We start from the raw sequence: 17,310 nt of genomic DNA, 5'->3' as shown, positions 1-17,310 counted from the left end.
TGGAGAGTAAAAGAAGTGAGAAATGAGGGGGAAAAGACAATGTGGTTGATTAGTGTGAAGTAGAGGACTTTAGAAAGAACGTACCGGATTAGAGTGCCAACAATGACAAAGTGAGAGTGTCTGCTTTCAGGATCTGCGATAACAACAGCGCTATCGTTAATCAAAGGAGATGAGAACATGGCAAACCGTGAAAAGAAAATCACAAGAAATGGGAGAAAAGCTGATGAGGAGCATGCGCGCAGAGGATCCCGATTGTGTTCGTGCTTCTGTCTGCAGGCCTTTCAAGTTGAAGGACGTATTGGTTCCCAACTAAGATCCCAATCGCGGGAATGAGCTGCTCTTGCGGCTCAAATGCCCTCCGAGCTCAAATAGAAACACACACACTCATCATTGCGGAGGGAATTACTTCTGGGTTTTGCATCGTTTTTGGTAAGACATTTGTAGATCTTTAAGATTTTCCAAATCATAGGTTTGGATACGTGCATGGAAAGATTTAAGCTGTTTTTGTTTTTTTTTAATTTTCAAAAACAATTTGAAGTGGCAGGAAAAAAAACCTTATACAAACGTGTTTTTGGAGGTTTTGGAAGTGGAGAGCAAAGAGATTCCCTAGACGCTGTGTGAACAGAAGCGAATATAGTTTGGGGATTTCTAAAAGGAAATTCTTCTTTAAAAAACAAAGAGTATTTACAGCATTTACAGCACAACAGAGGAAGGGCACACGGGGTGGATGGTTAAAACCTTTGAGAATCTGCAGTAAAGATAAAGCAACTTCGCTGTGTTGTAGGTTGTATCCCCTGCTGATGTGCTTGCATCGTGTGGACCACTGCTCCCACACTTCACCTTCAACCAACCTTGATGCTTAGAATAACAGTTTCAGACGAAGACAAAACGCTATTGAAGACTCCCAAAAGCTGCATTTGTCCGCTCTCAATAGGAGGACCGAAGAATGGAAAGACAAAAACTGTTGGCGAGCAGGGCAAAGTAGAAACAGAGGTGGATTTATTTTCGCTCAAAGCTTTCGTAATGCGGGACAAACATATTATCATTACTCCTCCTCACTCTCTCTTTTGTGCTTTGCGCTCGGGCTTATTTAAGAGAAGAAGCCATTATCGTTTCCAACTCTAAAACAAACTGGAAAGAACGCAGATGTTAGACACAGAATGTATGCAGGGCATTAATGAAGTGAGGAAGATGGTGGTTCGATGAAAGGCTAATGGGTTTAACAGCAGAAAGGGAACATTTAGTGCATAGTCAAAGTTGGGCTTTCTCTTACTTTTACACTTTCACTGCAAAGCAACAGATGCAAACTACATATACAAACAGCACAGGGACATTTAAATGCCTTTAGATCAATAGAAGTAATGTATTATCAACTATACATTGTTATTTGATTGGTTAGTGTTTTATATTCATGGTGCACCATAAAGCCATCTTCTATATATATCCAATTTCAGCCTAAAGGGTATCGCTAATTGACTGGGAAAATTACCTACATTTAGTCTGTCTGCTGTTACATTTGACTATTGGCTAAACAATCCTGAATTCATCCCTGATGGGAATTGTTACACGTGAAAAGCATAATCATTAGAGCCAGCCTACTTGCCCTGAAATTTACTTTAGACTAAACGTCATGAGTGTCCACTTAAGTGCTTCAGTTCTGCAGCTGAATGCCATTCACAGTAGTTCTAGCAGCTGTTTTGCACATCAGTGGGCCCGTTAGTAACTTTGAATCAAATAAATTTTTTTAAAGGCATTGTTATATAGACCACTACAGTGAAGCAGCCCACTCAGCCACGCGTCCCTCTCTGCAACGAATTAACTCTCATTCCCCTTCCTTTCAAAGCTTTGAGTTTTGAGTGGTTTATTGTTCCCCCTCTTTCTTTTTGCGAGATTTACTTTTTTCTGCCTACAGCTGATTTCACCAAAGCCTCTTTGTCTATCACTGCACTCCATCTGGTGATTTGTAAGGACACACAGTCACAGAAATTATCCCAACTGCTGTAGGAGGCGGCGGTGTCGGCGCTTCCGTAACACGGGTGACTGCGATTGCCCGTTAAATGCGCGTGTTTGGCTTTTGGCTGGTATTTTCAGTACATCCACTCATCTTTAGCTTTGCATTGACTTCAATAATTATTACGTGCGCGTGCATGCACGTGTGCTTCTTTGTTTCGCGTCACTTTTATGTAAAAGGGAATTCTTAATTAGAAACCTAGCGTTGCCTATTTTTATTTCTGACCCTCAACCGAAGCGCAGCGTTGTCATCGGCGCCGTAGGACACCACCGAGGAGCGAGACTCTCCAATTCCCCTTTTGTTGCCGGGCTTTATTGTTTGGTTATCTCTCGCTTTCCAGTCTTTCCCCGAGCACTGTCCCTTTTTCTTGTCTTTCATATTTTGCCCTTTTATTCCTGTTCCTCTCCCTTTTTATTTTTCCAGCCCTTTACTTTTTGAAACCACCTTTCATCCTGCCCGATTGTCCCCTTTTTCTCTTTTCCTTCTTTCATCAGTTTTTGTTCTAGTCTAATCATGCTTTACCTTTGGGCCCAGGCAACCTTCAGATTAAACACTGCAGGGTGTTAAACACTGAAATAATGTTTTAGAGCCCTGCGTGCAGTGCAGAACAGTAACTCTAATAAATGAAGGACTTTACACACAGAAATCAAGGATTATAAATGTTTCTCGCCGGGGGAGAAGAATAAAAGATTTTTGCCTTTGACCGTCTTTGATCCCCCCCTTTTTTCCCTGTTTCCTCTGGTATTCCTGATTTCGTTGTTTCTCTTTCTTTATATTTTCATCCGTCTTCATCTCTCACTGTTTCTCTCTGAGCTTAGACTACTCAGTTGATCGTGGCATTCAGCTTGAGAGGAGATGCTTGCTTTGTGATATGTTAGGTAGACTTTGAGCCTGGAGATCACTGTTGTAGCGGAATAAACTGTAAAAGTCCCCTCGGGCATGTCCTACGCCTTCCCGCGTACCAAGCATGGAATTCATATTCAAGTTGTAGCTACAGTGAACTAACAGCCTTGGTATTCATCACTATTATTCACATTTAAATCTTCTGCCACACTGATCCTCTGTTCCTCTGTCATCTCTATAATTTCTGGGTCTCTTTCTCTTCAGCCGCCCCCACGCTGTGTAAGCCTGCAGGAGGAAGTGCACTGAAAGGGCACTTCCTCCTTCTCTCAGGATTTCAGAGCAGGTGGTCTGTGAGACTACTCTACCGCCTCTAGTCCCCATTTTCGCACGTAATGATCCCCTTCCTGCAGTCCTCTGGGTTCCTCCTGCCAGCTATAATGTCCTGCTGCAGCTTTCCGTTGTCGGGGACCTTCCCTAATTGGTCACTCGGTTTGTGCAGGACCCCGGTCCTAGTTTCTCTGTAGCGAGTAGCTCCATCTCCATCATGAGCGTCTGCCCTGTCACAGCAGAGTGATAATTCAAAGAGAGAAATGTGATTGTGTGTGTGCCTGCTGGTGTATTGCTGCTTGTTGCAACAACAGCTGTGTCGACTTCCCGTCTCTTTCTGCTTTCTTTGTGCCGTTTTTCAACAACTGGTTTCAGCATCTTCAGCCTTCAATTATTTAGTGAAATTGATGAATAACTACAGATACTTTGTGTTCATGCATATGCCAGAATCTCCATAAAAGTTTCAGAAAGTCTAGGAAAGTTAAGTTTGTGAAGAGTGTGTGAAAGTTAAAGCAGTCATCACACAAACTATATTTGGAAGAAGTGGTATGCAAGAAGAGGCCAAGAGGAGCTGCTAGTTACAGGAGTTCGTTTTTTTTTTTAAGCTATGGAATGTGTTTGTTCTTCTCTGAGAGTGCGGAAAGGTTTAAGCATTACATTCACCACTTAGAAAGTTTATTTCATGTCCCTTTTATGACTGGCACCTAAAATCTTTACCGAAATACAGGGAAGGTTGAACTAGACCCGAATTGAATTCCTAAAGAAAAGGATGCTCTGAACTCATCATATAAGCTGCTTAGGCCGGTTAATCATAAAAAGCTTTTTTTTCTGTGTTCATGCAAGGCTGGGCATATTGTTTCTTTTATGTTAAAAAGAGATAAAAAAGACTATTTTGAGCTCCCTTTCATAAGCGTTTCACTCAGCCCATACCTTGGTCATGAAATAGTATAATTACTGTCGTCTCCAGAAAAAAAGGCGTCCTTTTCGGTAACCTCTGTCTGTGGTTATACATGTGACCATAATGGATTCTGAATTTCTGCTCACTACTCTTAAGTGAAATGGAAAACCTGAGACATTTTAGTTCACCAGATTGTTCTTCAGGGTTATTGTGTTAACTTTTTCTTGATAGCCAAGTATTAGGGACTCATTTCATAGTCTCCTTTGCGTATAGAGAAAGCACCTGCCTAATGTCACTGAGTCAGCTTTGCAGGGTTTTCAGCTCTCAGACTCAATTTCACCTCAAGCACAGTATTATGTTCTGTGAGTCAGATAATGTGCATTTACTTTTCATACATAAAACTTATCCATGCTAATAATCTTACACTCACCAGGTTAATTGCTGAGATCTGGGAACACGGATTTAAGCAATTAACGTGTGGCACAGACGCTACAGGAAGTGTGAGCAGGTTAATGTTAATGTAAAATAGCATAGAATAATAGCATAAATAAAATAAATATTTATCTTTAACACAGATGTTAAATACTTAAGTTCTACAGATGACGTTAGACTGAAATTTTCCTTAAAATTTATTCACGTAAATTTATAAACATTATAGGACAACAGCCGGAGAAAGGATTTTTAAGTTATAGTGTAACTTTTCGTGTGAGTGTGTCAGGGCTTCGGCTTCAGCGCAGGCTGTGTTTCAGAATGAAGGTGACAGGTGGGCTTTGGCACTACTCGCATCACTGAGATGGCACATAAAGAGAGAGGCGGATAACCACACATGCAGGTATAGAGCAGCAGCTGTTTCTTCCTCCATATCTTTTCGCTGTCTGCCGGGCTCTTTCTCCTCTCTGCTCCCTCCATCTCCTCACAGCCTCCCCTCATTTCAGTTATCTGATGGTAACGACTGACACATCTGTGTTTTAAACCCGGGTTTGTGGAGATTACAGCGTGGCACACCTACTGTGTCTAAGGATCAAGACGTCAGCTAACACAATCCTTGTTTAGATCGGGTGCTTGGAAGCTGCCATTCATGTTTCTTCTGTTCTTCTGTTAAAACTCGTATTTTGAAACATTAAGTCGAGAGTTATAGATAAAGTTGTTACATAGTTGTTATATACTTTTATATAACATACATAGACCACTATCCAGTCAAAGGGTTATACCGCATCTGCCATAAATTCAGACTTTATAATTGGTAAACATTTTTTTTTCTTTTTGTAATGGCTAATTTACTGCTTTTTTACACTAAACTCTTTAATCAAAATTATTTTTCTAATGTTTAAGTATAATTATTGTTTTTTCCAAAGCAGATTAAAGTAGCAAAGCACTTTTTTAAAAAATTATTTACTTGCATTCCTGAACAGAAGCGGTTTGATGTTGTGCTTGATTCATTTCTGAGAGAAGTCAAGTGTTTTGACTCAAATTTGGACAGAAAAATGTAAAATAAATAAATAATAATAAATAGATAAATAAATTGTTTGAAACTGGTGTCTTTTTTAGCAGTGGTCTCAGAATTTGATTACTGCATGTATGAAGTTTGGGTCTGCTAATGGTGAAAGAGGAAAAAAATAACACAAACTAAATTTATTATTGATTTAAATTAACTATACATGCTATCAATACACAGAGACTAATCAACGGAGTGTACTGTACATTTAGCTATGGAATATGTAAAGCTGAAATGTTAAATGTAATCAAAAAAATCAAAACAGACAAACAAGAGAATAGATGCGAACTGGCTTAAATAGGGGAAAAGCATTCCCGTCTGTGTGTATAGCATCGATTGCTAGACAAGGAGGGGTGGGCAATTCATTTTCCCAAGCGGCTAAATGAGAAATTGGGATTGTTGTGGAGGGACCAATAATCTTATAAAGAGGTTAAAAAAATTAAATAAATAAATAAAAATATTGAGCAGAACTGAGAACCTTAGCCTTGTTTACAAATAGCCTGAAAAGGTATTTCTGCAGTAGTCAAGAAATATGCGCAATAGTTAGCATAACTAACATGAAATACAAATTACAGCTGTTTAAAAAAAAAAAATTATAGATTTGCACATGTTTAAGCAGACAAGTAAAGAGTTGACTAAAGTGAACAAAGAGTAGAAATAGACCATCAGAAGATAATCATGACTGAAGAGGTGAAATTTAAGTGCCAGTTGAAATTGTAAGCTAACAGCATGCGTAGCTGAACCTTACTGTCAGCTAGATGTAATGAGAACACAGTTAAGAGTTAATAAAACGGATCAATTGAAAGTCAGAAAACATAATAAAAATATGAAAAGACAAAATTATTATGCATAGCTGGTAAACGGATTAAAATTCACTGTTAAAGCTCAGTTTGTAGTTGATAAATGGGTTCTTGGGCTTTTGGGCTGTTTTTGGTGAAACATTTAGGAACCACTGTTTTATACAGTTTGCTGGCTGGCATGAAAAACCCTTCAACCTCCACTTTCCTTCTGCTGCCTTTATAGAGCAGCACTGTGTCATGGTAATCACCCAGGGTTCATTCAAAGCCATTTTCAAGCGTACTGATTTGATACAAGTAGTTACCATAATTCTTTCAAATGGCAAAAGTAAATAGCTCGTCTCTAACTGAACAGAAGGTGAATTGAACTGAATAGCAGGGACAGGATGTGTGGGTCTCGTCACTCATCATAAGCTCTACACTTTCCACAGGGATGATGAGCATGCCCTGATCCTGCAGTACTGCCAAACACTGGGGGGGGAGGCCTCTCCTTGCAGCCAGCCTCAGAGTCCTGCCCAAATCTTACAGGCTGTGGAGAAGGAAGAGCGCGGCGAATTGGAAAAGATCATAGCGCGTCTGGAGGAGGAGCAGAGGTAGGAGACAAACATCAAAACTGGCTAATCTTATTAAAATTGATAATCACGTCTTTGCTGATAGTGATTACAAGCTATTGATTAATTTTATGAAAAGTGACATTCTCAAAATGCATAAAAATGGGGTTTATCTGTTTGCCTTTGTTACGCTAAGTGTTTATTGACAGCTTCTTCTTTCAAGTACACGTGTACGCTCGAGTCACACTACAGCACACAGACACTTACCGTACCACCAGTGCATCTCACCCGCCAGCTCCTTCCCCGTTTTGATTTGTAAATGGAGTTGGTATAGACACAGAGTGACTGTGCAATCTATTGTTGTCGAGATGCTTTTTCCAGCATCTCGACTGGAGTGATTTAACACTGATTACACACACACATACACAGGCAGAGGGGAGCGGGTGAGAGCTTTACAGCTGGTCTCATAAATGCCAACTTAAGTAAAGTACTGCAGCTTATAGTTCTGCACTGAGAGGGTGAAGAGGAAGTGAGGCGAGAGATTTGGTAGGGGGCGTTATGTTTGGTTATCCACTGTGGATAGGATTTCACACAGAATGAAGAGGTAAACACGAGTGTGGTGTTTTGTGTGGCGTCCCGCTGTGGAGGTTCAGAACTGGCTTTTTGAATGTTTTAAGAATATTAAAACATTATATATTTACACGGGAAACACCAGGCAGAAGAACATATTCCCGTTATTTGTCCAATTTCCCAGCTGTTCAGCTGCCACAGCTTCTGCGTCAATTTCACATTCATCCATGTGTATGGACACATTTCTTGTTTCTTCACTTATTTGTTCTCAATTTTTCTTCAGGACACTGCAGAGGGAGTATGAGCAACTTAAGGAGCAACATGGACAGCGAGGCACGCCTACAGGAAGCCCCTGGGAGACGGAGGGCCCCTCGGCCCACCCCGATGAGGCAGATCTTTTAGCTGAAGCCAGGCTGCTACGACAACACAAAGGCCGGCTGGAGACCCGCATGCACATCTTGGAGGAACACAACAAACAGCTGGAATCTCAGCTTCATCGCCTCCGACAGCTACTGCACAAGGTGACGTATCATGTACACATTTTATCCCCGACTTGGGGTTATGTTTTGTTCCCGTTACCGACTGCAGTTTTGGTGCTTTGCAGACAGAAAACATGCAGTTTATCTGAAAATAATTTAAAACCTGAAGTAACATTGTTATTGTTAATACAGCAAGTTCATACAGCACATGATTACTGTCTTATGGCTAGTAGGACCAATTTGCAGCAGAGCAGAGGAATTATGGTTTTCTCCTTTGAGTACAGCACATACACAACTGCGATATAAAGTTTATTTTCCACATTAGCTTCCTTTCCGTTCAGTTCATTAGGCTTGTTGTTGAGGAGCAGCAGGGCAGTAATCACGGTTCACAGACTCACTCACGCACACCAGCTGGCAGGGCTGTTTCAGACGGCTCAGGAAAAAAATAATTTAAGCAGACGTAAAAGTAAAATGCTGATACAGAAAGCTTCCAGTAAATTAAAGGGATTCGTTCAAAGTCGAGCTCCATCATGAGCTTGCAGTTATTAATCCCGAAATCCACATGATAACCCACTTTTATCACAATTTTTAAAAAACTGCTCATCATCATTCAGATTAGATCCTAATCACATCATTTCCATTCCACCCAGCATCCATCTCCGATCTCCGTAGTAATAACTTCCAGATTTGTTTATACCCGGCCTAATTGCTCACTGAGGTTGGATTGTTTGTGCCAAGTGAGAAATTCACAAGCCTCAAGCCAAACAAGCAGCAATCCTGACAAAGCAAACTGAGGGGAGGGGGGGGCAGGTATTGGCTCTCTGGAAGCTGAGAAGCTGTGAGCATGGGCAATAACTCATAACAACAGGCGGCAGCTGACGTGACTCAGCAGATATTTAATGGCAGATGATTAACATTTGGACAGAAACAGTTTTAGTATTGCACTCTCACTAAATTTAAATGTGTCCTTCAGCAGAAGTACAGTAGATAAAATAAAATATTAAATAGCTGTTAGGACACTGATTTCTACTTTCTCTTAGAATGCAGTTAATGATGCAAGGTTTCCAGATACTGGTAGTGTTATTAGGACATACAGACACTATAACCCACATTTGCTCATTGATTCGATTTGTCAATTTTAACTCTACAAGCATCATTTTACCACCAGATTGTAGGAAATGTTTTGGGTTTTTTTAAATCTGTAGTATTTAAGTGAAAGGAGTGATATCTGGGTGGCCCGTTATAATTTGATCAAGGAAAAACTAGAAATAAGCACCATTTTTATGTAGCTTCCATGACCATGTTTTTAAAAGTAAAATCACAAAAACAAAATGCAGATCTGTTAGTGAACTTTTTGGGGCGCTCGTGCTTTTTAAAGCTGGTGAATATGAGCCGCGGTTTGCAGGATGAAAGCAATTTTTTTTGAGAGGAGCGCCAAGCCCATTTCAGGAATGCCATCGCCATGGTAACTAACAGCTTATCTGATACAGGTGGATGCAGTTGACAGTTTATGACTTATGATGAATTTGAAATTCTGAATCTCTGATTGGTGGATTTCTTCTCACTTTCTTGACATCAAGTGTGGGAAACAAGATGTATATGTAGGTTTTTTTTTCCAGTCAGTCATCTAAAACGAGCTAACGTCATACTGCAGTTTGAAGGCAGTTTGAAGTATTTTGGCTGTCATTCACAATTTAAAGCTGCCCCTCTCATCGTCCGTCTCACACACAATGTTAGATAACAGTCCTACACCCTGACAGTGGCAGTGACCTGCACGGGTTTGTCAGATTTTCTAAATAAAAGTCCTTAGTTTCTAAATGGAAGACCAGTATGCTTCAAATTCAGTGTGTTTTCTTAATAAATAAAAGGTTAAATGTGTTATTATTAATCTGTCAATGAGAAGAAAAGCATCAGAATAGTTGCAGGAATTGAACAGGATTCTTTAAAAATTTCATTATGGCTTCAGTTATTTATCGGATGTTATTAAGGTGCTTTGATGCTGTGAAATTTTCAAAAATAAAAGCTCCCAATTTATATTTATAACCTGAAGAGAATGCTTAAAAAATTCATAATTAAAAAAAAGCATCAGTTATAGTTTGCCAGCATCCTTAAGGTGCCACATTTCCAAAATAAAAGCCTCAAATTTAGTGTTTTTCCCCCTAACTTTTAATGATACAAGTATCAAAAGCAATCTCCCTTCAGCTTCATTAGCTCACCAAATCACTTCAAATCTTTTAGCAACAAGCCACAGAGCAACCAGCAGCAGCAACACTTGCACTGCAGTGTTTTCAGTGTTTTTTCTTTAAGTGCCTGTATTATTGTAGGGTCTTTAACTTACAATTCAAAGCACCTTGTGGAGACTTTTTTTGTAATTTGCCACTGCATTAAATAAAACAGAATTGGGGGAAAAAAATAAAATTGAAGTTTAACTGAATATTTTATGACTTCCCATGGTGTCTAATTAATGATGGCAAACCGAAAGTCATTTGGCAATTCTCATCCCTGTACTACACACAGAACTAAAGAAGTAAAGCGAATCAAGGACTGTGTCGCTCATGTTTATTTTGAATGCTAAAACGTTTGCTATAACTGTCAATTATAGCGATGAGGAAGTAAAATCTCAAAGTAGAAATGCTTGAAAAACCTGGGCTGAAAGGCGATTCTTAATTTGGTTTATACAGCAGACTGTCAGGTTGCAATGTGCTGTAGTGTTGTATACTGTCTAAGCTACTGCATTTCTACCTCCGCTGAGTTAGCCTTGTTTAGACTTTCCATCAATGCTGCCGCATGCTGCAGTGGATTTATTCTGACGCTGATTGCAACAGACAGAAAATCCAAACATAAACGGCGCACACAGCTACCTGCACACATGGAAACGTCCAAACACTTAAGTAAGAACTACAGTTCTCAGAGAGTCCCCGGAGACCTGACGATGTGTCAACACGTCTTTCCATCAAGTGCTGTGTTACTGCCAAGCTTCAGAGTAATAAACCCAGCCTTCCTGATGGCACGCATTAAATTCACACTCCCGAAGGGTGACCAAAACCCTGACCTGAGCTATTCTAAGACGAGCCTCGAGACACTTGGTTGTGCTCCAGAGACGTTTCCAACATGTTAGCCTTCGCTAGCGCTAGGGGCACGAGGAGATGAAGGAGGAGAGGAAGAAGGAGGGTATATGAGAGAGGGGAGGGAGCATTGATTTACTTTCTTGAACTTGAAAAGCCAAAGGGAATGGGAGATTGTGCCGTGAATGTCACTGGACATGAAGTGTTCACTTCTGAGCATCTGAGAAATTGGTTTTTCAACAGACTTTTGACATATTCTGCAGTGTGTGTGTGTGTGTGTAATATATTAATTTATTTGTGAATCTTTAGATCTTGAGAACACAGCACACTGGAGGGCAAATAATTATTTGTTATATCAAGATGAGGCTAGAGGTTACAGAGTGGCAAGAAGCAGAGAAAAATCCTAAATATGAGCGCTGTTGTTTAGATTTAAGTATGTACTATCATCTGTTTTAACCATTTTCTACTTCAGTTATATTTAAGAGCATGTGCACATATTTTTTACCTTTCCACTCACTGAAGACCATCAGGGTAAAGCATTTGAGCTAAAACAAAACAAAAAACTGGGCTAATTTTAATTGAGGGCTTGAAATGTGATTGATACTGTAGTGTGTTAAACTCAGTTTTGGCTTGTTTGGGGAAATTGTACACATGACAAGAGCCTCGTTGTGCTGCCCTTTGGTTGTTTCTTGTCTCCGCCTGCTGCTGTGAAGCAGGGCTAATTTTGAAGTTGTCAAGCAGCCACCAAGTGGAATAATTGTGTTATAATGACTAAATGTTCTTTTGTTTTGTTTTGTTTTCATGTCTGTCTCTCCATCAGCCCGATGTGGACTCGAGGGTAAATGGATTGTCCTCCCCCATCGTGCAAGATCGAGGGCCACTTACTGAAAACTCAGGTGAGACACTCAAGCTGAAAAAGGCTTAATGTACTGTTGTTTATTTAAATAGGAAGATATCAGTCCATTGCTCACAACAGAGAAAAAATATTCGCTTTTCTGTAAATGTAAACTGTTCCTCGCTGTGGTGCAGTATTAAAGTGTGAGTGCGTGTGGTAACTGAAAATCAACCTCTCTGTGCTTTGCGTGCATGTGTGTTCAGATGAGCTGTTGGACTCCCATAACAGCAGCTCTGACCTGGCAGATGTAATGGAGCAGATTAACAACTCCTTCCCTGCATGCAGTCGTAAGTTTCCCAATCGTCCTCCTCGAATTTCCCACCGTGTCTTCCCAGCCTCCTGCAGCAGATTTTTTTTTGTCTCACCATAAGGTCGAAGGTCAGCAGAGGAAAAAGTACAGTTTGCTTAACCGGAAAAGCCCTTCACAGAAAAACTGATGTAGCATGTGCAAGATACAGTGCTGTGATCATTTCTTACTTTTTTACTTATTTGTCACACTGAAATCTTTCAGATCGTCAAAAAATGTTTAATATTAGACACAGATAACCTGAGTAATTGCAAAATACAGTTATTCAATGACTATTTCATTTATGAAGAGAAAGGAGCTACCTGCACCTATCTGGCCCTGTGTGAGAAAGTAATTAATCTCCTCCTCGTTAAACGATGAATTAACTGTGATTAACCACATTTTTTGGAATGCTGAGCTCAATTTCACTACCCACACTCAGGCATGATTACTGCCAGACTGGCTGAATCAAGAAATCATCTAAACAGAAGCTGTCTGAGGTAGGCTAAAAGATCTCAGAAAGCAGCGTGCCACGATCTAAAGAAGCAGCTGAGAAACAAAGTCATTGACATCTATCAGCCTGGAAAGGGTTAGAAAGCCATTTCTTAAGCTTCGGGACTCCTGTGAACCACGGTGAGAGCCATTAGTTGCACATGGAGAAAACTTGGAGCAGCAGTGAACCTTCTCAGGAGTAACCGGCCTACCAAAATTATCCCAAGAGCACAGCGACGACTCATCCAGGAGGTCACAAAATAACTCAGAACAACATCATCTGCAGGCTTCACCTGCCTCAGTTAAGGTCAGAGTTCATGATTGAACAACAAAAAAGAGACTGGCAAAAATGGTATCAATGAGAGAGTTCCAAGGAGAAAAGAACACAAAGACTGGTCTCACATTTGCTAAAAAAAACCCAACGCTTTTGGGAAAAAATATTGTGTACTGACGAGACAAACGTTACATCTGGCACAAAACTAACACAGCATTTTAGAAAAGAACATCATAGCCAAAGTCAAACATGGTGGTGGTAGTGTGATGGTCTCGGGCTGTTTTGCTGTAATTGGAGGAAGCATGAACTTTGCTTTCTACCAGAAAATCCTGAATCCTGACCATCAATCAGCTCATGTCCTGAACCTCAAGCACACTTTGGATGTAAACACTGGGTTATCTGGACTTAAATCTGATTGATATGCTTTGGCATGACCTTGAGCAGGCTGTTCATGCTGGAAAATCCTCCACTGTGGCTGAATTGAGACAATTCTGCAAAGAAGAGTGAGCCACAATTCCTCCACATTGATGTGGAAAGCTCATTTCTAGTTATCACAAACTGCTCGATTGCAGGTCTTGAAGCCAAGGGTGCCACATTAGTTTATTAGCAATCGCTTTTTCACTTAGGACCAGGTACTCTAGGTTTGGACAGCTTTGTCACTTACTTAAAAGAAATCGTCATTTAAAAACTGCAGTTTGTATTAACTCGGGTTATCTTTGTCTAATATTTAAATTTGTTTGATCTGAAATATGTGTTTGCGACTGAGATAAATTTGCCAAAACAGACTGTTGAATTGCTGGGACAGGAGAATATTTGGCAGTTTAGCTTCAATCACGTCTGGAACAACGAAGAGTTTTTAAAAATAGTTGCTATTTACAGTAATTGTCTGTCATCTTACTTATTAAATACCACCTTTTACATTTCAGCTACACAAATGGTTTTGTAACATTCCCCTCTTTTATCATACTATTTTACATATTATTGCATTGAATGTTTATAAGCAGTATTTAACTTGAACTCAAAGTAGATCCGTTAGGTTCATGGGATAACTGAAATTACACATGCATGGCATGAAAGTCAATGATTCCCAGTATGTTCACAGCACAACACTGACTTTAGACATCTCTGAGGTATTTTTTCTGCTAAAAAGGTGCACGCTTGAGCCTGTGGAGAAACGGTGGTACTTTTCTGATGTAATCATCATAATCTACAATATCAACCAAACTCATCATCCGCCTTCCGATTTTTTTTTTACCACCTCTCAGTGCTCTTATCGATCCTCGTGTCTTCTTCCTCTTTCAGCCCCTCGCACACTCCTGCTGTGTATCCTTCCTTTTTATTTCCTCATCTCTCACGCTGCCACTCGGCTTTGTGCCTGTTTCCCGTGTCTTTGTGTGCACAGCAAAGTGTCAAGTATTGTAATCCTGAACTCAGATGGTCTCGTCCTGCACGGCGCTGAAATTTTCTGTTTTCGGATGGTTTGCTCAGTGCGGTCCAGGTTCCTCTGCACCCATTTGTGACTTTGTGCCTTCGATTCTGATGTCTGCTCAGATGCACAGAGTTTAAATACAGGCCTAATTGTTTCAGCCATCATCATTTAAATTTGGTATTTGATCAAATTGGGAAGAAAACGTTATAGCTCATTACTCCTAATAGCTGAATCTGAAACAATATTCACCTTTGGGAACGTTAATCAAATAGCAAAATAAATTAGAATGCTAAAATATCGAGCTCTGTGATTTTTAAATTGTATTCCATTATTGGAGAGTCGAAACTCCTGCGAGGGCTTTACTTATAAATCCATTGTAATCTGGCACACGTTCCAGCGTTATTAGAATTTGGTTACTGCATAGCTCGGAGGCACCGGGACTCAGCCGCTCAGTGTGCGCACAAGTACGTGGGAGGTACCCAGAGGCTGACAATTTTGTGTAGACTCATAAATGCTGAAATGAACTGGGGAGTTCAAGTGTTAAACTGCTCTAATTTTTCTTTGTTTTGCCTCCTGCAGCCTCAAGCCTCTCCTCGAGACCACAGGTAAGACGTTCTCCCATAAATTTAAAGACGCAACAGGGGATGTTAATTTGTCTTTTAGCAGTGGGTTGTTTTTTTGTTCTTACGCCGTATTGTTTGTATTGAGGGATTGGTATTTTGGTAATTGGCAAAGGTGAGAGAAGTTGGAAGAGAGCACGTTTTAGAGGTAATTACAGCTGCTGCCACAAAAGCAGTCCCCTCCACGAAGCCTTCACCTGCCTCAACCCTCCACATTCTGTGAGAAAGCGGCTGCTAATGGATCCCAGGGGAGTGCCATTAACGGCTCCTCTCTTTCTCTCAGTCTGAGGCCAAGGTGCATTTTGGGACAGAGGTATTGTGAAAGCTGTTGCCGCTGACCTCTTCCCACTGTAATTATTTACCCCGCTCCGGTGTCCCTTGGTTCTGCTTCACACCTCTTTTCCCCTCAGGGTCTTTTTAAGCTGCTCAGCTTGTCTCCCTGCACAATAAGCAGTACTTTTACATGCCAGTTAAACTGCCTATTTTCTGAGAGTCAGACATTTCTACTTTTCTCTCTGTTGACCAGAACAATACAGCCCGTCCTTTCAAGCAGTTTGCAACTCAAAATTTACATCGCTGTTAAAAACTTTGTCCTCTTCCTGATTTCTTGGTTTGCTTGTTTTTTTGTTTATTTGATAAACATACATGTTTGAGATCGAAGATATTAGACAAAGATGCCCAGAGTAAATACAAAATGCAGTTTGTTATCCAAACCTACCTGGTAATTCCCCCCTATGTCTAATAACTGGTTGTGCCACCTTTGGCAGCAAGAACGACTGGCTATGAGTATTTCACATCCCTGTGCAGGAATTTTTGTCCAATTGTTTTAATTCAGCCACACTGGAGGGTTTTCATGCATGAATGACCTGATTAAGGTCGTGTCAAAAAGTCTCATTTGGTGCAGACGTTGACAAGGTCAATCCAAAACCTTCATTTTGTTTGTTTTTTTGTATTTTTTGAGTCATTCAGAGCTGGACTTGCTGGTGTGTTTCGGATCATTGCCCTGCTGCAAATGCTCTTGAGCTTCAGGGCATGAACTAGTGACAGAGTAATTTCCTTTAGGATCTTCTGGTGAAAGGTAGAATTGTTGTCAGGATGTTGGTGCAATAATCATTTTATAAAAATGCCGTGTTAGATTTACTCCACATGTAATTCATGTAATTCAAACCTTCCAAAGAGTTCAGCTTTTGTCTCCTCAGTCCACAGAATATCTTCCCCAAAGTCTTGGGGATCATCTTAGACGAGCCTTTGTGTTGGATCCACGAATGTCATTTTTGCCCAGTCGTTTTCTTGTTTAATCACGAACTCTGACCTTAACTGAGTCAGGTGAAGCCTGCAGTTCTTCAGATGTTGTTCTGGGTTCTTTTGTGACCTCCTGAATGAGTCTTTGATGCTCTCTCGCTTTATTTGTGGTAGGCCGGTTTACCATGTTCTCACACTGGTTCATTGGAGGCCCAAAGCTTTAGAAATGGCTTTGTAATGCTTTCCAGACTGATAGATATTAATGACTGTTTCTCCGCCCTTTCTTTCGATCGTGGCATGATGTGTTGCTTCCTGAGATCAGACAGTAATCAGGCCTGAGTGTGGGTACTGAAACTGAACTCAGCTTTCCACAGTTAATTTATCATTTAGCAATAAGTTTTTCACACATAACCAGGCAGGTGTAGCTTCCCCCCCCCCCCTTAATAAATGAAATTATCACCTAAAAACTGAATTTTGTATTTACTCGGGTTATCTTAGTCTAATATTAGAATTTGATCGACCTGAAACATAATGTAAAAAAAACTAAGAAATCAGGAAGACTGCAAATACTTTTTTACAGCACTGTGAGTTTATGACTTGTATTCATTATCTACATATGCACTTTGACTACAAACACTATGTGAACCACAGGTCTCCTCATTCTTCTGTTCTCCTGCAGGTTCCATGTTAATGATGTGTTTATTTACCACCTGCTTTGGAGTACGTTCCTCTGTACAATAATGCAACCTCATCTGACTCATCTGCAGCAGTGTTACACAACACATGCATTACCACATCAATTGAATATTAAATCTAATGAGTTCATTTCCCAAACATCTTCCACTCCTGGCTTTTTATAGTCCTCGGCGGACAGCGCTCCATGCACTCTCCTTTAACTTCAGCGCAAAGCTTTAGTTTGAGTGCCTAATTTCATTTCTGAGGAGAGCTCTGATTTGTAAAATCTTCCCAGATTCATCCATGCCCACCTCCCACTTTCCCCCCTCTGCACTCCTAATGGACTCTAACTGGCTTGAGG

At 40.4% G+C, this 17,310-nt stretch overlaps 1 protein-coding gene across 7 annotated transcripts in view; it reads left to right on the top strand.

Moving 5' to 3' along the window:
* The window catches only part of utrn (utrophin), a 198,788-nt gene that overhangs the window by 179,917 nt on the left and 1,561 nt on the right, over positions 1-17,310 (top strand). For 4 of the 7 annotated variants that reach the window (XM_085372080.1, XM_085372085.1, XM_085372081.1 and 1 more), the window contains 4 exons: positions 6,803-6,964; positions 7,776-8,013; positions 11,857-11,932; positions 12,135-12,345. In XM_085372080.1, coding sequence (XP_085228206.1) covers positions 6,803-6,964; positions 7,776-8,013; positions 11,857-11,932; positions 12,135-12,301 — 643 coding nt within the window. In that variant the 3' untranslated portion in view covers positions 12,302-12,345. Of the gene's footprint in view, positions 1-6,802; positions 6,965-7,775; positions 8,014-11,856; positions 11,933-12,134; positions 12,346-14,991; positions 15,018-17,310 lie in introns of those variants that run through there. The other 3 variants (XM_085372086.1, XM_085372082.1, XM_085372084.1) reach the window with 2 other exon arrangements.

The sequence above is a fragment of the Diplotaxodon limnothrissa genome, linkage group LG15 (genome assembly GCF_057381915.1).
Source record: "Diplotaxodon limnothrissa isolate DT_005_m linkage group LG15, D_limnothrissa_male_GT1.1, whole genome shotgun sequence".
NCBI lineage: Eukaryota > Metazoa > Chordata > Actinopteri > Cichliformes > Cichlidae > Diplotaxodon > Diplotaxodon limnothrissa.
This window is presented reverse-complemented; position numbering and strand designations above follow the sequence as displayed.